This window comes from Anopheles darlingi, chromosome X, assembly GCF_943734745.1.
Source record: "Anopheles darlingi chromosome X, idAnoDarlMG_H_01, whole genome shotgun sequence".
Taxonomy (NCBI): domain Eukaryota; kingdom Metazoa; phylum Arthropoda; class Insecta; order Diptera; family Culicidae; genus Anopheles; species Anopheles darlingi.
In genome coordinates, this window is record NC_064873.1 from 209,872 (window position 1) to 235,545 (window position 25,674).

Consider the following 25,674-nt stretch of genomic DNA (forward strand, 5'->3'; position numbering starts at 1 on the left):
CTCCCTCTCCTGGTGGTAACGGGACGCGATACGTTGAAGCACATCATATCCCGAAAATGAAAGAATAAAATGACAATCACACACACACACACACACACCCAGCTGAGGTTGAGCTTGAGAGAGACGAACCGAAGAGACGTAGAACCGTAATACGGATCAATCACGATGACAATGATGATGAGCATGAGGCTGAGGGTGTTTTTTTTTTTGGAGGGTGGTGCGAGTGCAGAGGGTGGTTATTCTACCCATCCACTGTATAATCTCCAATCCTCCCGGGGGCTTACACGACGAGCGGTTGACATTTCTTCAGGTCTGCGCGCGTGTGTGTGTGTGTGTGTGATGTGAAGTGCCTCGAGTTCACGTTCGAGTTGCCGCGAACTGAACCTGAACTGAGCTACCTCGCCTTCCATCACCTCCAGTAAGCCAACCCATGCAAGGAGTGGCCAAGAGGGGGGGAGGGGGGAAGGTTCGTTTGGGGGGGGGAGTAATAACCTGAGAAGGGTTGCGGCGGGTGTGGTGTACTTTCATATTTATTTATCTATGTTGCTCATCGGCAAACAAAAGAACTCCAGGGCCTCCTCCTCCTCCTCCTCCTCTTCCTCCTCCTCCTTCTCTTTCTCCTCGAAGCGCGCGCTCGCGACGCGACTGCTTCTCGTGTGCCGCATCGCGAATGGCGGCGAAAAGGGTGTTGGTAGTGGTGGAGGTGGTGGTAAATTTCTTCCTGTGTCCATTGTATGGGATTGGGTGTGCTATGCGGCCTCGCTAGTGCGCGACGCACAACAAAAGGCGAAGCAATAAAGTATCATCATCATCATCATCATCATCGTCATCATGCCGCATCATGAGACCCGCCAGGAGAAGCGCAAAGATGCGCGAAGACGTGATTGTGCTAGAGAGAGGCAGAGCAAGAGAGAGAGAGAGAGAGAGAGAGAGAGAGAGAGAGAGAGAGAGAGAGAGGAAGCAGCTACTTGTGCAGCTGTCACCACCACCACCACCATCATCATCATCATCACTCGGTCATACGCACTGACGAACAGACTCTTCTCTCAACTGACGTCGTCGTACACCCCCTGGTCGTCGGATCGGTCGGTCCTGATCTGGCGCTGATCCGGCAGCGCCTAGATTGACGTAAAAGTGATTTGAGGCCCGGAACCCGTGTATCCCGTGCAGCAGCGGCGAGCGGGCGGGTTCTGGCGGACCGGCTGCTGCCTCATGGCGGCTCATTGAAGGCTTAGTTTATTCAATTAAACCCAAACTAAATTTCCGGCACCACACGCCCGGCGCCCCGAGTCTCCTATGAGGTCTGACCACCACGACGACTTATCTGGAGAACGGCACCAGCTTGGTGCAGACACTTGGCCACGTTCACACGCTCGGTCGTCGCCACACACACACACACGCGCACGGTCACATACAAGCAGAAAGGAAGAGAGAGAGAGAGAGAGAGAGAGAGAGATAGAAAGAGAGAGAGAGAGAGAGAGAAAGAGGTGGATTTCCAAGGGATTTAGCAATCAACCCGCAGCCGTCGCCGCCGCCGCCGGAGACTTCGGCACCAAGAAGATGATGGGCGCGAGCACGCCCGCTGAGTAAATTATTCCATCAAAACCCCCCCCATCAGAAGCTGTGCGGTGTCGCGGCGCGCGCGTAATCACCACCACCTCGCCTGGCATCCCCCCTCCTCCCCCCCTTCCACCCATCCCAGCAGAACGCCGCGACGCGACACATGATATGGTAATGGCGGTCCGTGACCACGGTCCGGCCACCGGTTTTGTTGTGTGTATGTGTGTGTTTGTGTTTGTGTGTGCAAGACCAATTACCGCATTGCGCTTCTTCACCGCGCCATCGTCACATCGAGCACACACACACACACCCGGATGTGGGGTGGTAATGGTGGTAATGATCAGTCGGGTGACCGTCCAGTCCAAGCGCGATCAGAACTAGCGATCAGCAGCAGCAGCAGCGTTGAAAGCTGATCTCCCATCTTCTTCTGTACCGGGACCCCCGGAGACTCCAAATGCTAAGCATCAACTAATCGCTAATAATTTCAGCTAAATAATTCAATAAATCAACCATATCAAATCAACCAAGCTTCGTTTCCGTGAGCTATAAGCGATGGTTTTTGGTGGATTTGGGAAGATATATGAAAGTGCTGTGCTGCTAAAAATGAACCCAAATGGGAAAACAGCGTGTTTGTCACGCGCGCGTTTTACAAATCACAAACCAGATAAGATAACGAGTAGTTATTTTCAAGATTTGCATGATTCGGTTACTACTGATCACTGATCACATAAAAAAATAGAAATCAAGGTGGTCCTATTGCAAACTGGACACTTCAGGCCTGCGGTACACTTTTCGCAAAATATATTAACGTCAGCGTCCGAGCGGTAGGAAAGAGAGCAGCTGCCTTCCAGGTAGTAGTAGTGCCAACCAAGGTTGTGCCAGGTTGTGCCACATTTGCTAGCAGCAAGCTACCTGCAGCAGCACGGCAGAAAACACCTGGTCTCTGGTTTCCTATGGTCCACCCTGGACCCCTGGATCTGCTCGACGATCGACGTTCGTTTCCGAGTTTCGAAGCGAAGCCCACAGCGAAGCGGAAGAAGAGCGCTCGGCGGCGGCGATGGGCTCGAAAGTGAAAGTTACCGGAGGTTCCGTAGCGGAAGCACCTCATGATGATAATGATGATGATGATGATGATGATAATCGGCCCTTCCCGTATTGGCTACGAGCCTACCAGCTACTGCTGGTGCTACCTTCAGTTACATACTTCAACAAACATACACATACACATAGACACTAATCTATGCATGGCTAAAAGCCGAGCCAGTGGAAGGTGTGTTTGGTGCGTGTTCGAGCGTGTTTTTGTGGTCCAGTCCCTCTACCTGAGGACTAAATTCCGATTGAAAGAGTTTGAGCGGGAGAAGAGGTGGGAGAGGGGGTGGGGGGTTCCAGGCGCTCTCTCTCTCTCTCTCTCTCCATCTGCCATCTGTCTGCTACTTCCTGCTCCACTCATTATATTCCAGACTCTTCTTCCGTGCACTAACTCGCACACACACAAACAGCCACAATCCACTAATCTCTCTCACTATCTCTCTCTCTCTCTCTCTCTCTCTCTCTCTCTTTGTTTCTGGTTCTCATTCTTTCCTTTTCTTGAGCCACATTATCCGCGTCATCGTCATCATCATCATCATTTTCATCGATTTCGAGCGATCGTGTGTGTGTATTTTTGTGATGATTGTTTGCCATTTTTGATTAACGCTTGCCATTCAGATGCCCTTTTCCAAAGTCTCCTAACTCCCCGTCTCCTGCTCCTTCCCCTTCACCCTCCCCCCCCCACCCTGAGTGCCCACGAGGGGGTTCATCTTCTATTCCGTGATTGAAGTTCTTTGATTGCAGCGAGTAAGCTCCAGCTCACGTACACATACAGCGAGCGGGATCACCGAGCAGACGTCACCGGTGTCTGCGTGTGTGTGTATGTGTATGTGCATGTGTATCAGAAAGAGAGAGAGAGAGAGAGAGAGAGAGAGAGAGAAAGAGAGAGAGAGAGATGCTTTACGGAAGGGGTTGCTTCGTTTGCAGCAGCAGTAGAAGAGAAGCGAGAAAAAGAAAAGAATGAGAGAGAGAGAGAGAGAGAGAGAGAGAGAGGGAGAGAGGGGGAGAGAGATTTTGCAACGTTCCAGCCAGTCACACCTCTGTTTACAGGGGGGAGGGGCGAGGCACCTTGTGGATCCGCTGTCTGTCTTCCTCGATTGCAGAAGTCACTGTCATTGCCCCTTCGATTCGATGATACGACGGTTCAATCACACCCCGCTGGAACCCTGTCCCAACCAACACCCAAACACATATACGCGCACACACACACACATACGTTGTTTCGAGGGGAGGGTTTTTACACTTACCTATTCCTAATAGCGATTCGGCGTGTATTGTACTCGTCGTGTAGGCGAGCACGAGCAGGAGCGCAATCGGCCACCACCACCAGCACCCCCGCCCGATTGCGCCACCCATCGTCCCCTCACGCCACACGGGAGGATCTGCTGCGGCTGCTCCGTCATCGTCGTGCCAGCCGTGCGCTGCTCGTCTGGTATTGTTGTTGTGGTCGTCGTTGTTGTTGTTGTTGCTGTTGTTGTTGCTGTTGTTGTTGCTGCTGTTGCTGTTGCTGCTGTTGTTGTTGTCCGTCGTCACCGTGCGCCGTCTACTCTTGACACGACGGCCGCCCTCGTCCGCCGTCAGCGCCACCATCGTGCTCGCGCACACACACTCACACACACTATACACTGCTTTCCGGTGAAATGGTGTGTGAGAACAAAAAGGGAGGGACGTGATGCAGAAGGGGGGTTTCCTTCCTGTGTCCTTTCGCACACACAAACACACACACACACACACAGAGCGCGACGCGAGACGCGACGACTTACACGACACTCATACTACGATGCGCTACCGAGGGTGGTGTCACCGACGATCACGGCTAGAGGTCCTCCCGGGTGGTCCCCCTGGGACCTGCTGCTGCTGCTGCTGCTGCTGTTACACACGTACACACACGCACACACACACGTACACACGACACTTTGCGCGAGGAACTGATAGCCGGTTTTCTAGAGGGTTGAATGAAGGAATGTGCCCGTCCGCGGGATATTTCCCTGACACGTCACGCCGACACGTGTCCCCCACGCCCAAGAAGGGGGAAGGGGGAGAGGGGCGGTTGATTGAAGCCTCTCACCGGGTCTCTCACCGGGTCTACCACCTCGGTCGTCTGGGTCGTCGCTTTGATAGTAGGCGTCTGTTCGCTACGATGTTGTCCGCGACCGGCGACGTGAAGGCAGCTCGTGCGCGCTTGACACTAGTCACCACCACCAGCACCAGCACTAGGCACCACTACCACCACCTAGCACTACTACCACTAACGCGCTCGGTCGCTCGGTTCTCGGTCGCCGCTGCTACGATCGCTACGACGATGATGCTGCAGAGAGAAGAGCAAAAGGTGGGGTGAAAAGAGGGTATGGGGGGGAGGGGGGGGAATCGGCGAAAAACGGTGTAGAAAGGGGGATGGGGGAAGGCGGTAACAGTGAAGGAATATTGCCGGGGTTTTGCGGGAGGGAATACAAAATGGCGACTAGCGATCACGCGTGCGATAATCACGTAGCCTCCTCTTCTCAGCCTCCCGTAACGGGGGGGGAGGGGGGGGCTGGGAGATGGAAGGGGGATGATACGCTTCTCCACTCCCCCGCCTCGTTCTCTGTCTTTCACAGACACTATTTCTCTCTCTTTCTCTCTCTCTCTCTCGATCGCTGGCGAGTTTCATTCTATTTGTAGCTTCTACCTCGCACACCCACCCCATACTTCAACCTACTCCCATTCCACCTAACAACCCGCTCCCCTCCCCCGGCCTCCCTTCCTCGACCGATAGTCGGCAGCTACATCGCCGATGGGGTGCTGGGACTGCTCCCGGGGGGTTCGAAGCTTCCATCCCTCGCGTAACGGTACCTCTTCTCTTCTCTTCTCTTCTCTTCTCTTCTCTCTCTCTCTCTCTCTCTCTCTCTCTCTCTGTCTCTCTCGCTCTCGCTCTGCCTTTACTGTGCCCAAAGAATTTAGACAGAAAGAATAAAAGAGAAAGAAGAAAAAAAAAGGCGCAGCGCAATCTGTGCGCCGAGGAGGAGTATGATGAGCTGCGGTTCGTCGTTCGCCGTCGCTCGCCTGCAGTGGCACTCAAGTCGCCCAGAGAACACAAATGACTTCAATGCCTACGCCATCGCAATGTTAAGGGAACAAGCGACGAACTTGGCGACGCCACGTCAGACCGACCGGTACTAATTGGCTCGTCACTGCGTAGAGAGAGAGAGAGAGAGCAGAGAGAGAACAGAGAGAGAACAGAGAGAGAGAGAGAGAGAGAGGGAGAGCAAAGGCAGAAGGTGAACCGGTGTGCGGACCGTGATTCTAAACCGTACACACGCACCTCTGTGTGTGTGTGTGCGGCGCACTGGACCCGGTGGACCTGAGAAGAGGAACCTGTTTCCCTTTGCGATCGTCCCATGCAGTCCGGCCTCAGCAACTGAGCGCGAAGCGCAATCCAACGAGTGAAGAAAGGGAAGAGGAAGTGAAAGAAAAAATGGAAGGGAAAGAAGAAGAACAAAAAGAAGAAGACGAAGAAGAAGAAGAAGAAGAAGAAGAAGAAGAAGAAGAAGAAGGAGGAGGAGGAGGAGGAGGAGAAAGAGGAAGAGGAAGAGGAGAGGAGGGAGCGGAAGAAGCAAGGAGGAAGAAGGAAAAACTGGAGAAGAGCAGCAAAAAGGGAAAAGCAACAAAAACAACAAACGAGCGGCGACGAGTGCGGAGAACGGAGTGGAACATCATCACGACACACACACACACATGGCACGCACACAAGATCGCATGGACCGCAATGGGGGCCGCGCACGGCCCGTTTGCACATCCACACCCCTTCTCCTCCTTCTTCTACTGCTCCCCTCCCTCCTTTCCCCTTCCGGGGGGGTTTGGTTGTGGCGTTGAGGAGGTTAAGGGCAATGGCATCGCCAACCGAATCCCATTCCATCAGTGACGGCAACGTCGCGTGCACGAACGAGACGAGACCGGCTGGGCAATGGCCGGGGCTTTGGCCGTGGCTTCCGTGGTGCTAGCGGACCTTTCGCCACCCCCTTCCCGCGCTTTTGGGCCGGATTCGAAGGGCGGATCCTGGCGTGCGTGCGCGGAAAAGGAAAAACTTTCTCCCCCATCAACACACACAAACACGAGCTCGAGCGCGAGCGCGCACGCACGATACGATACGCCCGTCGTGCGGTCGTGTGTGAAACGTTTGTGCTCATGGTTTTGCGTGGCGCGAGGCGCGAGGCGCGAGGCGGCGGCCGCTTGCCAAAACCGGTTATCAAAGGAGGTGGAGAGGAGGTGGTGCTGGTGTGCCGCGATACCGCGATCGGAGGAAGCTGAAGCTGGCGAAGGTGAAGGTTGGTGGAGAGTGGAGTGGAGTGGGCTGGCCGACGGCTGGCGAAAGTCGACGACGACGACGACGGCACGGCGGCCGCGATGGAGAAAGGAGCAGCGCGCTCGCGCGAAATGAAGCGGTGTCCAACGCGATAGGGGGGGGGGGGGGAGGCATGGGGTGTAAGGGGGTTCCGGGGGACTGCTCTCTCCCCCCCTATACACGAGTATTGCACCTCACACACACACACACACACACGCAGTGGAATTAGCATAGAGAAGGCGCACATCCGATCCAAGTGTTAAATCAAGGAGACGATCCGATAGACCACTACCTATGCTCTCTCTCTCTCTCTCTCTCTCTCTCTCTCTCTCTCTCTCTCTCTCTCTCTCTCTCTCTCTCTCTCTCTCTCTCTTCTCCTGGGGCGGAGTGTTCTGGAACCGTCGCCGGACTCGCCGGATCCACTTTCACTCGTTTCACAGCGACTCGGCTCGTGACCTGCTATCGGAGGTGGAAGAGTGTGAGGATGCGTACCGACGAAAGGGGAAGGAGAGACGTAAGGGGGGCGCAGGGGGAAGAGTGGTCATTTCACAATCTGGCGCAACTGTGTGGCCGATTGCCGGTCGATGCCAGCAACAGCAGCTGGGCTCTCTCTCTCTCTCTCTACTAAAACGAAGAAAACAAAGAAGCGCAAGATCCCGAAAGTCTGCGCCACAAAACCGCATTAGGCGCCGCTCGACCTTAAGCCGCTCGGCGCCGCTCGATTATTGCGTCGTTAGGTTCGAGAGTCCGGAAGATTTCGGGTCTGCTGCTGCTGCAGCGCCAATAACACTAACAACAACAACAACAACAACAACAAAACCTCCCCAGGCAACGGGGATGCTGGGGAGGAGTGGATCTTCTCCACTGTCGAGTTTTTAGGAGGGGTAGCGAGGAGAAGAAGCAAGTTTGATGTCCGTGTCCGGGTCCAGATCGCACCAGACCCGTCAGGTCGATATTGATGGACGTTCCCATAATGCAGAACGAATGCTGCACAGAACGCTCTCCACACACACACACACACACACACACACACACATACACCTCCAACACACATGCACACACATACACACCGGTGTGTGCTCCTGGCGCTACGAGGAGGAACGGAAAAGTTCGACGTGACGTGACGTGATCTCACGTCCGGATCAAGTGAAAGTACCTAAACCTGTGTGCATGTATGCGCACGCGCTTGTGCATGTATGTGTGCTTGCACGAAGTCAAGTGGTTAAACCGGAAACAAACAAACAACGCCGCAACAAAACGCCGAAGAAGCAGAAGATCGCAGAACCCGTAACGCGTAGCGTAACGCACCGTGCCCGTGCCCGTGCCCGTGTCGATCGTCGATGTCCACAGGTCACACGCCCGTTCAGTGCAGGAGCAAGCCGGATCTTCTTCTTCTTCTTCCTCCACCTCCTCCTCTTTTTTCTCTTTTCCACTCGCACACTCACACTCACATGCGTGACTCGCCGGTGACTATACACTCACTTCCTGTTGCTGCTGTTATTCTTCTTCTCCGCACTATTTCCTCTTTTTCTTCTGCCTCTGCTTCTGCTTCGTCCACTGACGGATGAGAATCGGATCGGAATCGGGATCCGTCTCCAAGAGACTGGCTCTTACGACTGGCTCACAAGCGGGGCGCTGTCTCCAGCGCTGGCCTCTAACTCGCTTGACGTTTGGTGTTGTTGTGGCGCGCCCGCCCGCTGCCGCGGTGTTGCTGCCGCTGCGGCTACGAAGCTGCTACAGTAGAAAAAGAGAGAGAGAGAGAGAACGAGAGAGAGAGAGAACGAGAGAGAGAGAGAGAGAGAGAGCGAGAGAGCGAGAGAGAAAGATAGAGAGAGAGTATTCAGTGAATGCGAGGAGTAACTCAGTTTTGGTTTGTCTTATAATGTGCGGCTCTCCCGGGAGGTGGGGGGGGGGGAGGTGAGAATGCCTCGAGGCTCCAACAACCGCGGATCGCGGTTTGAGGAACACTCGAGAGAGAAAACTGAAGTAGGCGGGGAGGCGAGTTTTAAGTGCGTCTAATCGCATTTCTAAGCTGCTCTGCAGGCTTCTCACAGTCTCGCTCTGTGTTTTCTGTGCGTTAATTCACCCACACACACACGCACACACACACGCGCACACATGGAGCAAACAGAGAAACGGTTGCCCAAATATTGTAGTAATAAAAAAAAAACCCCCCGCAAAGCCAGCGGTTTTTGGTGACCGGAATCTGTCTCTCTCTCTCTCTCTCTCGATCGGCACTCAACTCTCTCGATCAAAAACATTTCGAGATGCTCACACGGCTCACTCACGCACCAAAACATCGCGAGTGGCGCAAGATCGCGCATCTTGCATGCCTCCGCTTGCGATCATCTCCCGGACGCTGTGGCGATCGTGCCTTTGCTCACCTGCTTGGTAAGAGGTAGGAGAGGAGGTTGCGATGCGAAGAAACGAAGCTAATACCGCAGCAGCAGCGTTCGAGCAAGCTGGCAAAGGGTGCTACTGCTCTACTGTCACACCTAAACCAGCTCCCCCCCCCCCCCTCCCCTTCCCGAAAACCATTCCGCCCGAGATCACTAAAACCTCCGGAACCAACAAATGGAACACACCAACATCACCAACATCACAGCCCCATCCGTAGAAGCAAGTGAAATCGCGCAAATCGCGATCCACAATCCGATGGTGGTGGTGGTGGTTGCGAGGGTAACCGGGAACCAGAACCGCAAATGGAAATCTCTCCCCAGTAAGAATCCAGTTTGGATACTGTGATTGGCGGGGGGGGGGGGGGGAGGGGGGGCGGGTGAGACCTATATATGACGTTTTTTTTACCCTCCCAGAAGAAGTGCCCAAAACTGTTCGCAACCATTACATTCACATGCGAGAATTTCGGAACAGTATCCAGTGGTTGAGTACATCCGCCATCTCTGCCATTAGAAGGGCCGATCAACAAAACACACACTATGGATGTTTAGTTGTAGTTTAATAGGCCCCTGGGCCTGGCCTGGGACAGTTGAATGGACGCGATGGACTGCGGAGTACATTTTGAGGTCACTGCTGCTGTTTGCCAGGAGTTTGCCTTAGGAATCGCTCGCGACACTTGAGCCGTGAACAGAGATTCATGGCGCAAAAATTCATCATTTCAGGAGCACACAGCATTCGTTGCGGACTCCAAATCCAAACACAAATCACTGCTTTCCCTGTTTCGTTGAAGAAATTCCTCTCACATTCTGATGATGATGATGATGATGAAGGGTTCGGTTTTTCGCGAATACGCAATACGCTGCTCGGTACCAGCACAAAACAGGTGACAAGGGAGCCCACCCACACCCACCAACAGCACCAACTCGTTATCGTCGATCACAGGAAATCCGTATTCCGATTTTGAATTTCGTCAAAATATAATGCTTGTTGTTCGAGGCTATCCGGATCAATCGTATCGAAAGCTAACGAAAAGTGATACTAACACGTCCTAAAACGCGTTTCAAAGTGCAACAAAGTTCCCTACAAACCAAAAACGAGGTTCAACGAGCAGATGCGCTACCGAAGGTTGTGAAAAGCAAACATTTAAAGTCAAAAAAAAAACATGCCCCGGAGAAGGGATTAATGCCACGGGTATTAGGTAGTCGTTTTGATGCACATTATTCACATTCCTGCCAGACTTGTGCTCCCATATGACAATAAAGTGTAACGGTGCTGCTTCCACAACAACAACAACAACAACAAAACACGAGACACACAATTCTCACAAATGGCACCACTTCTTTGGGGTGTATTTGGTAGTGGAACTATACTGCCCCGTTGTGCTGATAGCCAAGATATAAGTGGAGCCGGGGGCCGGGGTCCGGTGGGGGGGCCGGGGGAGGGAGGGAATTTAAGTAATTGAATTGAATAAACACAAAGTTCTGGAAGCTTAAAGCAAAAAATGAAGGAAGCAAAGCGAACGATACTCACGATCATGCCCGCACGCGCCTCCCACCGAGATCCCAATTGCTTCTCCCTCCTTCCCTCGTTCTATCTCTCTTTCTCTCGCTCGCTCTCTCTCTTTCATACACACTTGTAGGTCTAGCGATCCGGTTCACATGCTCTCTGAGTGTGGAGTCGGCGAGCGCGAGCACTCAGCAAGAGCATGGACGCGCGGCGCGATCGCGATGGTGGTGAGTGATCCCGGTTTTGCGAATATAGTATGGCGAGCACAGCGAGCAAACCCCCGTGGTGCGGGGTGGTAAAAGGGCGGAAGAAGGGATAGTGGTACCTCCCGGAGTAGTGGTGGTGGTAGTGGGTGAAAGCCCATGGCAATAGCAATGGCGGCAGGCAAAACTTTCTACTTCACAACGCACGCACGCGTTGGGCTTTTCCTTGCTGTGTGTATCCACATCTTTCCGTCTCTCTCTCCTCTCTTTCCTCTCTCTGTCTCTCTCTCGTTTGAGCAGTTCATAGTACCTTCCCATAAGCTGCTCCGACAGAACGAGGGTTGCGGGACACTCAAACGCACACTAATGGGAAAGGGGAGGGAGGGGGGGACAACGACGACGAACAATATTATACATGGGGAATCCAGAAAGCGTGTTCGCCCCTTCCGTGCTCATGATCATGCTCATCATCATCATCATCATCATCATCATCATCATCTTCCTCGTGTTCCATCGTGTTGCAGCAGGTCGCCTGCAGCGCTCTCCAGCTCGAAGATCGAAGCAAACACGAGCGCTGGAAGGGGGTGAGTGGGGGGAAGGGAGATGCGCCGATGGAAAGGGGGTGGAGCTGAGACAACGCAAAGGGCAGCCGCCAGCGATCGTTTCCCTCTCTCTTTCTCTCTCTCTCCCTCTCTCTCTCTCTCTCTCTCTTTTATGGAATGATCACTCGACGCCGAGTTCCCGCTCGCTCTGGCTACCTGGCGCTCCCTGGGCTCCCCGCGAACTCCACATTCAGTCCGCGCCTCCACAATTACTGTCCCTACCGATTGTTCTACCTGCCCTTCAGGTACCCTCCAGCGCCGTCACACCGTTGCTCTCCACACTCTGTTGCTGCGGCTGGCGGCTGCTGCTGCTGCTGCTGCTGCGATCTCATCTCAACCCCGGCAGGCTGTCAAAACATTGCTCGTGCTCGTCCGTACGTTCGTTCTCTCTCTCTCTCTTCTCTTCCCTTCCTTCGCTGCAAATGCCAAATCAATACCCCATTATGAGCTGTTGGTCGCTGCTAGACATTCACACACACACACACACACACACACACACACACACACACACACACACACAATAGGCTCGCTCGTTTGGTCAACCTGATTTTTTTTTGTATTGTGCTGTTTTCCGGATTTTCCGGTCACCTTCCGGGTTTCACCGGAGGAACTGAGTTGAAGTCGCTCGAATCTAGGCAGACAGTAGCCATTAAGGGGTATCATGAGGATTTCCTTTCGACTGCGGCCACTGCGGCGTTCTACACACCAGCAACAGCAACAGCAAAAAAAAAAACAGGTCGAAATACCACAGAGATAGCCGAGCATCGATACTCAGGGGTGCTTGCTGGGTCCGGTTTGCTCTATTGGTAGTAACTTATTGCTATGTCGGATTTTTGGGGATCCACACTATCCAAGAGCAGTAGCCTGGTCGCAGAGATTCTGCGGTTTTCTCCCGCGCACCCGGCACTGGTGCGTGATCCTACTGCTAGTGGCAAGTATAGGCGCACAAGCACATGAATTTCACAATTCACCGCAAGCCGGCTGCAAGATTGGTGAAATACCATGCGAGAAGACCATGCGCATTTTTTTGGGGTTGTAAGGGGAGGGAAGGGGGGGGGGGGGTGGCGGTTGCTACTCCGGTTTGCGGTCGGTCTCGGAGCGCTCTTGCATAATGCACTCCACGTGGCTGTGTTGATGAGCAAACAGGTGGGCGCAAATGTTACAGGATGCCGACGAGACGAGAAGCTAGCTGCCGCTCCTATTTCCCCTAACGCGTCTAGACGCATTAGGGAGCGGGAGTGAGCAGCTATCAACCTATCGATTAGCGCGACATTTTGGTCTGGGTCTGGCCTGGTTCACGGTGACAAGCCGACAAAGAAAGAGAGAGAGAGAGAGAGAGGCAGCTTGAGGAGCAGTCCCACGGTCACGCCACGCGTGTGTCATAGTCATAGGTAGTAGGAAGTAGGTCATTGGCGAGGTAAACCATTTGCGGTGTCATCAACCACAACAACAGCAACAACAACAACAACGGCTACGTCCACGCGAAGAGAGCGCAACGCCGTGAGATCGGGAAACGGGACAAAAAGCGCGCACACACAAAAAAAAAGAAAACAACGGTTATAACCGCTTCGCAGTAGTCGCTGCAAACAAACAAACATCGCCCAGCCCCTCGTCGTCGTCGTCGTCGCCTGTGGCCGGTGTACGTAAAGCCGGCTCTTCCGGGCACCGGCTTCCGCAGCCGCGGAAAAACGGCCCAATACCGTTGCACCGTCGCAACAACAACAACAACAACAGTAGCAGCCAGCAGCTCAACTATCTACCGGTTACCGGGCTACCTGCTGACGCGGCTAGCTCGCACTTTCACACAGCACAGCAGTACAGCGCACACACACACACACACGCAGATGGCCTTGAGGGGGGGGGGGATTTCCGGGTAGTCCCCAATCGGTTTACCAATCGGTTCCCCCCCCCCCCCGAAGGGGTGGTTCCAGCATCCATCAGCAGGAGGAATCGATCCCGTGGGATTCACGGCGTGTGTGTGTGTGTGTGTGTGTGGTAAACCCGGACGCGTACATTACGCGGCACAACTATCCATCTCCAACTCAACTCAACCACCACCCCCTCCCCGGTGGGTCCGATCCATCCCGTGCCGAGTTCGAGATCAGATATGAATATGGTGGGAATGCACCACCAGACACCAGGTTGGCCGGGTCGCATGCTGGGTGCGATTGTACGGCCGCTGCTCAACAACCCTTCCTACCCTCGTAGCTTCCCCCCCCCCCCCTCTCTGGGCAGGAGCCACCATTACGTCCCGTGGCGCAATCTTTCGCACACACACACACACGTTGCGAAATGGCGAGAACGAGCCGGGAGAGGGGGGGGGGGGGGGTGGGGGATCGAGGCACGCACGCACGGTCTGAACTGCGCTGGGAGCTGAGAACGTGGCACGCTGTGGTTGCTGCTAGCACATGGCAACACAATGGCTGCTCGCGCTGGCTGGCGCTGGAGGTGAGGGAACAAAAGGAAGGTGATGAGTGTGCGAGATGCAATGAGCAAGCGGGGAGCGGGGAGCGGGTAGGGGGGGGGGGAGCGGGTAGGGGGGGGAGCGGGTAGGGGGGGGGGGGGAGTGGGGATATTCCAGTATATATGAGACGAGAAAGAGAGAGAGAGAGAGAGAGAGAGAGAGAGAGAGAGAGAGAGAGAGAGAGAGAGAGAGAGAGAGAGAGAGAGAGAGAGAGAGAGAGAGAGACACGTCGGTGTTGCACAACCGCGGCTTTTGCCCTATCCGTATCATCTCTCGCTATATCCAACAACAACAACAACAACAACGACGACGACGACAGCATCATCACCATCATCATCAGTCATCAGGAACCCGCATATTTACAACTCAGCTGCAGCTGCAGCTGCATCAACAACAACAATATCAAACGCGATATGCCCGATGACCTTGACTGGACTTCGTAGCGGAGTGGAGATGAACATCTGCATCTGCTTGCAGGTTTGTTGGCAGTGCGCGAAGGGCCCTGTGGCTGCAACCTGTAGCGACGCTCGCGGCTCGATCTGCTAGGATCCGGCCGATCCCTTCGTTCTTTCCTTCCAAGAGTGACCCCTCGAATGGGGCAGCCAGACGAATGTCATTCGCAAAGCGCGACCGTCTCGTCCTTGAGCGAGCAATCAGCACACACACACACACAGTCATACACACTAGCGCTGATGAGCGCTGGTTGCTCGTTCCGGGCAATGAAATCGAGGATCGAGGAAGAGGATCGTAGGACACGGACAGGTCGACCTTGAGAGCGACGCTGCAGCAAGCACCAGAAGCACTGTCAATGGATGATGTATGCTGCTGCTGCTGTTGCATCCACACACACACACACATACACCGATGCACGCGGCCGGCCAGAACCGGTTCCAGCTGGACGATTGTCCAGATTCCGCGGGATTGCGTTTTTGCACATTTGCACAGCCCCCCCTCCCCGGGGAAGCGGTCCACAATATGGTGGTTCCGGCGGTGCAGGAGCAGGATCCGTGCGAAACCGGATGCTGTAATGGCCGTGGCTCCAGTCCGTCCTTCACTACGTGCATTCGTGTGTGTGTGTGTGTGTGTCTGCGCAAGAGCGAGAAAGCGAATCCGAAGTCCTGGCAGTAGTTTCCCAGGAGGACGCTCTTTCTCGCTCTCTCTCTTCTTTTTTCTCCCTTTTTCTCTTTCTCTCTCTCTGGAGTGGATGCGAGAAGAAGTCGGGAAATGGCAATTCAGCCCACCACCTCGGTTTCTCCGAACTACCAGGCAATACTAGCCCCCCCCCCCCCCACTCCCCTCCCACCAGATAGCCTAGGCCAGGCACCGACCTGGCGACCTGGTCAATGATCTTTGGCCGACTTGCTTCGCGCGTTGCTTCTACCTGACATTCATGCGGGCGCGTGTGTTTGTGTGTGTGTGTGTGTCCTGGCTACCGCGAAAGGGGCGAAGAAAGAGCAGAATGGTGGGTGACGGTGGGACAACCTCCAACCCTCTCCCCTCCCCCCGCCCCCACTGCCCCTTCGATCATCTCCTAACCATCTCACGATCATCTCCTAACCCTTAGCATAGTAAGAGGCAGCAAACCCTTCGACTTGTCCCCCCGGCAGACTCGTCACCGCGCCATTGCGTTCTCGCTTTCTCCTCCACCGCGACATTGTAGATTTCAATGCGGATCATAAGACGGTGGGTGGTGGGAGGTTGGGGATGCTACGCTTTCCCTCCAGCGAATGCACACACATCATCACTAACCACATGCGTGAGCAGAGCGCACGTATCGCTGTGTGTGTGCGTGTCCCGGTCCCGGAAAAGGGCGGGAGAAAGGGAGGTACGACTTTCTCGAGCCAAGAACCAAGACTTAGCACAATCAACAACAACGACAACAACAACAACAGCAGCAGCAGCAGCAGGATACCGTTAATTGAAGAGTCTCTTTTCTTTCTCTCCTGCTCTCCTTCTCGTTCCCTCTCTCTTTCTTTCTCTTTTTCTCTTTCTCTCTCTCTCTCTCTCTCTCTCTCTCTCTCTCTCTCTTTCTCTTTACAGCGCTCTGGGCGCTATATCATTTCGTTCGCCAACAGCAAAGATCTCAGTATTCAATCAATTGACATCGTGACTGCGAGACGTTAACCCCCTTCTCCTTTTCTCGCTATCTCTCTTTCTCTCTCGCTTTGTCTCTCTTCTTTTCTCTCTCTGTCTCTCTCTCCCTCTCTCTCTCTCTCTCTATTTCATCAGCCCACCCGAAGCACACTCTGGAGGAGCAGGATCGGATCAATCTGGAGCGCAGAGCGCATTGGGGATAGCCCAGGTAAGTCTAGGCGGCAGACGTCGACGTCGAGAGCTCTCGTCGTCGTTGTCTTCGTCGTCCTCGGCTCCTAGTTCACTCTTTTTGGGGGGAGCACCATGGTCGTGACCGTGAATCAACTTTCTCCCTGCCCTGATGTACAAGGGTGAGAATGGAGAAAGAGAAGGAAAAGACGAACCGGTCAAGAGACGGGCCAAGCGGGTCTAGCAGCCCATCTTGGCATCTCGAGTTGAACGAGTTGTTCGCTATGATGCTGATTCCCCTGTGAACTTCTTCACAGCCCCACGCTCGCAGAAGATGAGTCCAGATCCAGGAGTGGTGACGTGGTAAAAGATAGTGGGAACCAGGATGACCGAATTAAGGAGTCGGGAGCTTGGGGTTCTGAAGTCCAGAGCCAGACAACCCCCTGCTGGCTAGCGATCGTCAAAGGGACTCAACACACACACACACACGCGCGCACAGAGATACACTTACCCGTGCAGCTGTTCGTCACACCGGTCGCACGGGTGTACCGATCTCGTTGCTCGTACGCAAGCCGGGAATGCGCTACTTGGAAGTCACTCGCAAAAGAACGCAACGCAGAAACGTCATGGGGACCGCTCGTCGGTCCGTTTGCGCAAGCGTCTCGGACGCAACTGTCCTACGGCCCGCCACAGCCTCCTCTCCTTCGCGAGGCGAGCGGAGCATGGAGGAGAGGTCCGCGATCCACCGGTTCCGGTGCACGTACACAAACTGGCACGCACACACACACATCGGCGGACGGAGCGCAACGACGGCGGAGACCTACGCACCTCCACCTAATTGGCTTGCAGAAGCGCGTAGAGAGCCAGGCAGATGCCATGTCCAACAGTGATTCAAAGGTGTAAAGGGGGGAGATAAGCGAGAGAGAGAAAGAAAGAGAGAGAGAGAGAGAGAGAGAGAGAGAGAATATAGAAGAATAAGCTATGCGAGAGATAGAGTTAGAGAGAATGACAAAGAACGAGCACATCAGGTTTCTGGAGGAGCGGGGGTGGGGGTTGTGTTAGGAGGTCGAGCGGGAAAGACTATGAACTGGCGGGTAGGAAGCGGTCAACATAGCGGTGCTGTCGTTGTGTGCTGGGTACGTTGCGCGACCCAATAATTTGTGAAAAAAAGACATACATATAATAGAGGAGGAAACGAGCATACGTACAATGACGATGACGACGACGAAGGTGGACAAAAACCACCAATGAAAAAGTGGTTTCTGTGTTGGGGATGCGGTAGCAGCATCCACTAGCCCCGCGATCACCGCAGGTAGTGCGGCGCGAATCGTTCTGTGTATTCTGTGGGGTTCTGTCGGGTGTCGATGTGAGTGTCCCATCGACAAACACAAGCACGTACACCCGCTCGTTCGATATAGGGCCAGCGGTCAAAGGTGTGGCCTGCTTCGTACGATAGCACGGTGTGGTGCCCGTCAAAAGGGTCAAAGTAGGTGACGATTATGATCGCTCGCCTCTCTCTCTCTCTCTTTCTCACACACGCACACACACACACACACACTTTCTCTTTCTCTTTGTGCATTCTCGACGATGGTGCCCATTGTGCACGACCTTGGTCACTGCACTTAGTTCACATATTATCGGTCGATGGACATTCCAATTACCAAAGGATTGCAACTGTAACGCACTGCAGGACGATGGACGGCGACGGCTAATCTAGCGAATCTAGCTGGAGCGTTCTTTCTGCAGAAGCTAAGGCACCGAGTGTCTGTGATATCGTCACTGTTGCAAAAGGAACACTAGAGTACCTGAGCTGTACTATTACGCACACTTTATTCGGTCGATCGTGTTTAGCGGCGTGTTAAGGTTATGTTGTTCAATTGAAGCCCTTCCCGGATGGAGCACGAAGAGAAGGATACGCTAAGAGAGGTATTGCATGTGGAACAGTAGAATGTAAATCTAAAGCTACGGGCTCCTACTAGGTACGGCCGCTGTAGAGTCGGCTGCTGTACCGATTGAAACCCCGAACGGGGCGTGGTCGCTGCGTGCTGAAGTGGTTGCTATCCCGATAATGGCCTCCGCTGCTAACCCCACTGCCACCACCCACATTACCACCGCTACCACCGTGGCCAAAGTGCTTCCCACCCGATCCGCCCCCATCGTGCATCGATGGCATGCTAGAGGACGACCAGCTGGAACCGGTGCCACCACCGCTACCGCTGCCACCGCCGCTGCCACCGGAACTACCACTTTGCCAGTGGCTACCGGAACCGCCGCCGCTAGCAGTACCGCTACCACCGCTGCCGGAGACGTTACCGCCACTACCGGACGAGACGCGACTCCCAGTCCGCTCGGGATAGTTGCGACCACGGCTGCGGTTCGATCCGCGGATCGTGATGATGTCGCGCGACAGCTTGTTGTACCCTGTCGGGCCGGTCGGTTGCGCACCGCATGTTTCGAGTGCCAGGAAGTCGTCCACGTGCAGCGATGGTGGTCGCGATGTGTTCGGTGGTCTCGATCGGAACAGATCGCCGCGAATGGTAGGGGCCCTGCTGAAGCCACGACCACGCAACGGTGTAGCTGATGGCGAGCACAGAAAGCGTGACAAAATAAAAGAAAGAAAGAGACGACAATGTAAGTGGATATGGACGAATACAAAAATAAAATGAAAAAAAAATACGATGGCCGTCTGATACACTTACCAAAGATCTTCTTCTCCGGCCGACCGGTACTTGGTTCAACCTCGACGCGGCGTGTTCGGAAGCAGGGTGCCGTCGTTAGGCGATCGCGATTTGAATGCGGCGAGGCTGATAAATGCAGCAAGCGCTTGCAATCGGCTGTCAAGTTGGTGTCGCCGGTGAGGCAGGTTTTGGCCAGATCCTGCAGATCACACGGTATCTGCTCCCGCTCTAGATCGTCCTCGCACGGCATGAAGCCCAGCCATTCGCTCGTCTTCAGCTGCTGTTGTTGCTGCTGCTCGGAGGAGGAGGAAGAGGAGGAGGAGGAGGAGGAGGAAGAGGCACCACATTCTTCGACGAGAACGTAAACGCTGCGGGAACCGTACTGCGTGACGATACCTTCCGCCTGTGGCAATGGATCCACCGCGATGGCAGCCCAATCGATTGGCGCTGTGGACGATTCGTCGCCAGCCTCGATCGCCACAGTCAACTGCCTGCGCAAAAACTCAATGTTCTCCAGCACACTGTGACCGGACGGAACCAGAACGGCGCTGACCGCTGGTGAATCTGTCGACACGTCCATCAAGTCAGCTGACTGCTGTTCCTGCTGCTGCTCCTCCTCTTCGTCCTCTTCCTCTTCCGCACCTTCCCTATCCTTGGGCTTGGGCGGGTTGAATACCTGCAGCATATCGTCGAGCAGGATTAAGGCGGCTCGTAAATCGTTGGACTCGCCACTGCCGGCTGTGGGCAGGAGCTGCGCAAGCTGCAAAGCCGGTAGTACGAGCGTCCGTTTGGGCAAATTCAAAGCCTCCAGGCTACGCTCATCTATCTCAATCAGTCCACGCCAGAGTTCGCTAAGCAAACCAAACAGAACGCGCCACGGTTCTGCGTTGTCCTTCGCCTTTTGTAGGAACTTGCCGATCACGGTTCGCCATCCGTCGCTTCGGCGTAGCAGATTCACCACCAGCGCCACGAAGGTTGTGCTGTTAGGGAAGTAGTGATAGGAAAAATTAATGAAAATGTTTTTTGCTGTTATTTGTTTTTAAATGTGCATGTGCAACTTACTCATTTTCCATCAGCAGTAGCATCGTGCGGAGGGCCGCAATGAGCACACTGGGGCCGATCTCTTCGAACGATACGCACTCACAGCAGACCGCAGCGAACGTGTCGATGATGTCTTTTGGTGGCAGAGCACAGGCGAGCTGTAGCGCTGGATCGATATCGGCACCGAACATAAGCGCTATCTCCGCATCGAATAGGCTCTGAAACACGACGTAGATGTGCTCTTGCGTTTGCTGGTGTGCAGGCGTTTGGCCCGGCTTCAGCAGTACATTCACCAGCATGTCCATGATGCGACCGGGCAGAATCGAGAGCAGCGACACCTTGACTGACGCATTACACACGAGCCCGGCGAGAAAGCTGAGCAGCCGGGCGTGGCTAGTGCTGGCCAGCCCACCCGGTAATAGAGGCTCCTGTACGATCAAATCTGCCAGCGATTTCGAGATCAGCAGCGTCATGTTAGGCGCTAAATCCGACAGTTGCAGACAGACCCGGCTTAGCACGACCAGCAGTGGCGCATAGCTGGAGGTGCAGAGAGTCTGGATCAGCTCGCCGATGGCCGGACTCTGGGGATGCAGATGCGCCGACCAAAGCTGCCGGTCCTTGATCAGACGGTTCACCTCCATCACACTCAGTCGTTGGCGGCAGTGTATTGGCAGCGGCAACGGTAGCAGCTCGCACAACACCAACAGCCCCGGCAGGAAGTAATTGGGCCCGTGCAGCGTGAACCGCACTAATTCGCCCACCATCTGCGTCCACAGACTACGCTGGATGTTCTTCGTGTCGAGGCCCTCTGTCGGGATCGGTTGCGTGTAGGCAAGCAGGATGCGCACGATCTCGTGCTGCACCTGGCGTGCGTCCGGGCTACTTGTAGCGGTCGGGGGGACACTCTGCATCAGAGCGTACGTCCGGAGCAGCGGCTCGACCAGTGCCAGATCGCGGAACTCCGTGTTGCGACAGTCAATCAGATAGGTTACGAGCTTGCGCAGGATGTGAACGGCCGGGCCTAGTACCTGCGTCAGTAACACGCCCTGGCCACTTGCCAAACTCGATGCGTGGATGGCCGGCTGGTCGAAGTAGTGATTCAGCTTCTCGATCACCGACAGAAGTAGTGCCTTGCCATCGGCCGAGTAGAACTGAAGCAGTGTGTACTTGTACTTAAACTCGGTGTGGCCACCGTTCGGCTGCTCATAGCCATCGTACTGCGCGATAGCGAGGTAGCGCACCAGACGCAGCGCCGTAATGAGATCGCCCGGAAACGCCGTCACGTATTCAATACTGCGCTTCATCAGCTCAACTAGCGGCCCAATGTCGACGTACGCGAACAGATCATGTAGCTCTAGTGGCTTTAGATATACGGCCAGCTCCTGCAGTACCGTGCTGACCGACGGCTCAAATTGGTCATGCTGTTTCACCAGTCCGAGCAGTGCTGAACCGTGCGTAGCAAGATAGGTAACTGCATCCGCGTGGCGTACGGTGCAGTCAATCAGATCAACGCAGTAGCTAAGGATCGGCGAGGATTTCTGCTTCACGCAGCCACTGGCTTCACGACCATCGTTGGTACCACCAACTGTTCCACTCTGCGCCACGCTGGCCTCCTCCTTCGCTAACAGGCGCTTTTCACGTTCGAGAAGGTCGAGCAGCAGGCCCAGATTACCGTCCATGCCGAGCACCTCAATGGCAAAGCGGCGGCCAATGCCATGCGTGAGTTCGTACAGCGCCTGCATACATTCGGCCAGGTTGTCCCGCTCGCGTTCTCGTAAGGCCGCGGCTGCGACTGCATCCAATCCGCTACTACTCGAGAGATGGCGAAGGCCGGCTACCAGCTCATCCAGGTGGTACAGCGTTTGCAGCTTGTATGCCAACTCTAGCCCGAGCAGCTGGGGACGCGTCAGGTCAGGCTGCAACTCACACAAATTGCCCCCCGTGCTGGCAGCTGCCCCATCCGGCACTGGCAGTGGGGGTACGTGCTGGAACAGCCAGCGTAGTAGCAGATTGCTGACGTGTGCGCGCTCGGCCAGATAGCGCAGTTTGGGCAGGCTGCGCAGTAGCACCGCCAGCAGACCGTAGATGATCTCACACAGCGACCCGGGCGTTGCCTTCAGATCGAGCAGCAGCACCAACGATTCGAGCAGCCGATACGACTTAAAGAACTGCACGATCGTACGGTTTACGTTGATTGACGAGGAGAGATCCTTGTGTATCTCGAACTTGGCCGTCACCGGAAGGAAGCGCTTCGGCTGCGACAGTGCTATCTCGTTCCAGGAGATTGTCTTCGTTAGCTCGGTCAGACAGATCTCTAACAGCTCCAGCGTCTCTGGGTCCATCTGGTGTGACTCGGTTGACGATGTCGCCGCCACTGCTCGCTGTTGCTCTTCATCGTACAATTGCTCCACGGTGGCTCCGATCAGCTTGACGTTCTCGTACAGTGTGATTTTGCGAAGCAACGATTTGAGCGCGAAAGCGATTCGTGTTGATGGATTCTCCTGCAGCAAGTCAAGCAGCAGCTGGTAGCCGTTGTACGACGGAGAAAGGAAATAGTGCAGCGCTTCCTGGCTATCCAGGCACGCGTACAAGCTACGAATAATCATCAGCTTGATCGAGAGAGCCATATAGCTCTGCGAATAGAGGCCTAGGAAGCGATCAAACAGATTGAATTCGTCCTGAGCTAACAGCTGTCGCATGAAACACTCGTACGGGCCGAGGAATTCGGCCAACCGGATGCCAGCCTTCATGTGGCGTAGCTTGTACGCTGGTTGCGCCTGCCCCATCGCCAAATCAAAATCGAGCGCGATTCGGATGCAGTTGATCAGCCGCTCAATGCCACACCAGCCAGCATCAATCCAGCGTTCCAGCACCTGCTGGAGCGCGTCGCGCGCATCGTCCTTCTGCAGCAGCTGGCTCAAATGCAACACCAGCTGCTCACAGTAATCGACAAAACGCTCCCGCCACTCGGCACTTTCCTGCTCGAAGCCCTCTGTTGCATCCCGATTGTACCGCTCCTGCGTGAGCAGGTGCTCGATCGTGATCAGAATCTTTTGCTCGACCCCACTGAAGCCACTGTTAGCATCCTGTGTTCGCTCATACCGCACGAGCGTGGCAGTGAACGGATTGAAGCATTTGCCGTACTCGAATGTGTACTCCCCGCCACAGTCGGAGGACTCGTAGTCGTAGTCCTCCGGAATCTCTTCGTCGCTCAGAATGGGCTCGAACTGCTCCGTTACTGACAGCACATCTTCATCGATGGCCGTCATCGTGGGCGACTGCACCGGCGAGATGTGGGTGGACGACTCGCACTTGCTGGTGGTAGCTGCTAGCGGCGGTGAGCTAACTATCGGCACGCCCGCGTTCCCCCCACTTGGTGTATGAGGAGACAGTTGACGCTGATGGTGATGGTGGTGGTGGTGTGGCTGCTGCTGCTGCGAGTGATGCTGATGTCCGTGCTGATGCGGGTAATGGTAATGGTGCTGGTGTCCGTGCTGGTGATGACTGTGATGGTGCGCTTGAGGTGGCGGTAGCGGTTGCTGCGACTGCTGCGGTTGTTGTTGCTGCTGCTGCTGCTGCTGCTGCTGTTGCTGCTGCTGCTGCTGCTGCGATGATTGCACCTGCGGCAATTGTCCACTGTTGCGCGTTGCGCTGTAGCCTGAGGAAGGTGAATGCTTAGATGGTGACCGGATCACGCCTACGGAACCCCGCTTGTCCTGGCGTCCGCCATACTTGCTGGCGGGCAGAGCTTGAGCGGCTGTCCGGTGAAAGCTCGATCCTGCTTTACTTAGCTCCTCCCTCTCGGACAATATCTCATCCGGCTCAATGATCGAGGCTCCCGACAGGGGCGGTTCGTCTTCCTCTTCCATCTCCTCCGGTGACGATTCATTGCGATCTGGCGAGCGGGGACGACGGGGCGAATCGATTGGCGAACGTGGCCGTCGTCGGTCCTCCTTCTCGACGCTCCGCTCGTACGATGAGTCACGGTGCTGCCCCCGCTCGAACGAAACGCTACGCAATCGACGCGATCGGGACGAGAACGGTGGCAACGGTGGTGGCTGATAATCGGGGCTGCGGGACCATTCACGTATATGCTGCGACTGGCCTGGCTGTTTGGCCGACAGCGGTGGTAAAGGTGGTGGTGGTGGGGAATCCAGCTCCTTGCTGAGACTAGGCGAGCGAGAAAATTCGTCGCGGCTACTGTGCCGACGCTGGCGAGGTGAGCGAACAGGTTCGTACGCGTACTGGTGCTGCTGTTGCTGCTGCTGCTGGGGCGCCGGCTGTTGCGCCTGTAGTTGCTGCTGCTGCACCACCGGTGTTGGCTGCTGCTGCAACAGCACCTGGTGCTCGGACGTACGTAGTTGCTGGGCCGAGCACTTCACGCGCTTCTCCTCCAGCTCATACTCGCTTGGCAGTATTTTGCCGCTCTCTAGTGGCTCATAGATGGGTTCTGGTGGGCTGGCCACGTTAGCAACTGCCGCCGCCGCCGCCGCTGCAACACGACGCGCGTACGGCCGCGGATCCTTGGGGGCATCTTCGCTATCATCATCCGGGTACTCCTTCTGCACAAACACAACGTTCGGGTTGTGGATCACCACCTCCTGATTCCACTCGACCCCGCACCCAATCGGTTCAGCGATGCCACCCGCTTCGTGACCACCAACGAGCAGCGCATCGCTCGGATGGGGTGTCGTTTCGCGCGGCGATATGATCGGTTCTGCGATGCTGGTGGTGAGAATGCCGTACACGGCGAGTGTCAGCGTGGTGTACCAGCCCTTCAGCACCAGCCCATCGGTTGGGATGCGACGCACAAATTCCTCCGCTCGGCGGTCACACTCCAGGTGGATGCAATTGTTCTGGTTGTACTCGAGCTCGCCCAGACTCTCGAACACGGCTGCTCCCGGTTTGCCAAGATCGTTTACGAATAGCTCGATATGGAAGTTGGAAGGATTCGTCGCACCGAGCCGAACACCACCCGGGAAGTCAGCATGGACGCGCGCCCCCAGCGGTATGATGCGTACCTCCGTTATGTAGACCGGGTTGGGAAACTGCACCAAGTCCAGATTACGCTGTATCAATGGAGGAAAGGAAGAGATGAGAAAAGCTGTACACCGTGAATGCGGGGCCTGCTGCAGAGTAACTGCTGCACACGGTTCCTTCACCCTAAACCTACCTCGTAAGAATCGTGAGAGAACGTATCAAAGAACAACAGTTCCGGCTGTTCGACCTCCATGCTTTCTGTACCCAGTAGTCCTGTTTGGCAGAAAGGCAGGCACACTGATTGGCCGGTATCTATTATTACCAATCAGTTTCCAAACTAAATAATGAAAACAGAATTCGGCGTCGCGCTCTTCTCGCGCATCTCCTCCTTCACTGACGCGCGTTATTCGAGAAAACGAAAAAGTAAAACGAAAAGGTAATCGGGCCCTGCAACTTCTCGCTCATATGTCATGCAAGTTTTCCGTCGTCACCAACTGGCACCACTGGCAGTTGTGTCTCTGGTTTACAACTGCTACTGCAGGTGCTAAAGTATGCATACCAACGGTGCACT

The 25,674-nt window shown here is 55.0% G+C and overlaps 2 protein-coding genes across 7 annotated transcripts in view; both read right to left on the reverse strand.

The window, feature by feature from the left end:
- Nucleotides 1-17,275, reverse strand: part of LOC125959684 (low-density lipoprotein receptor-related protein 2) — a 35,128-nt gene extending 17,853 nt beyond the window's left edge. Inside the window, exons 1-3 of one of the 6 annotated variants that reach the window (XM_049692555.1) lie at nucleotides 16,916-17,275; nucleotides 8,422-8,701; nucleotides 3,897-4,957 (exon numbers count right to left, since the gene is read on the reverse strand). In XM_049692555.1, coding sequence (XP_049548512.1) covers nucleotides 3,897-4,239 — 343 coding nt within the window. In that variant the 5' untranslated portion in view covers nucleotides 4,240-4,957; nucleotides 8,422-8,701; nucleotides 16,916-17,275. Of the gene's footprint in view, nucleotides 1-3,896; nucleotides 4,958-8,278; nucleotides 8,385-8,415; nucleotides 8,705-16,915 lie in introns of those variants that run through there. The other 5 variants (XM_049692546.1, XM_049692536.1, XM_049692564.1 and 2 more) reach the window with 5 other exon arrangements.
- Nucleotides 17,276-18,375: 1,100 nt separating this feature from the next.
- Nucleotides 18,376-25,526, reverse strand: LOC125959713 (protein virilizer). Its single transcript, XM_049692603.1, has 4 exons — nucleotides 25,297-25,526; nucleotides 20,145-25,192; nucleotides 19,104-20,062; nucleotides 18,376-18,981 (listed from the first exon to the last, which is right to left on the reverse strand). The coding sequence occupies exons 1-4, from the start codon at nucleotides 25,354-25,356 to the stop codon at nucleotides 18,380-18,382; spliced, it is 6,669 nt and encodes a 2,222-aa protein (XP_049548560.1). The 5' UTR covers nucleotides 25,357-25,526; the 3' UTR covers nucleotides 18,376-18,379.
- Nucleotides 25,527-25,674: the final 148 nt, after the last annotated feature.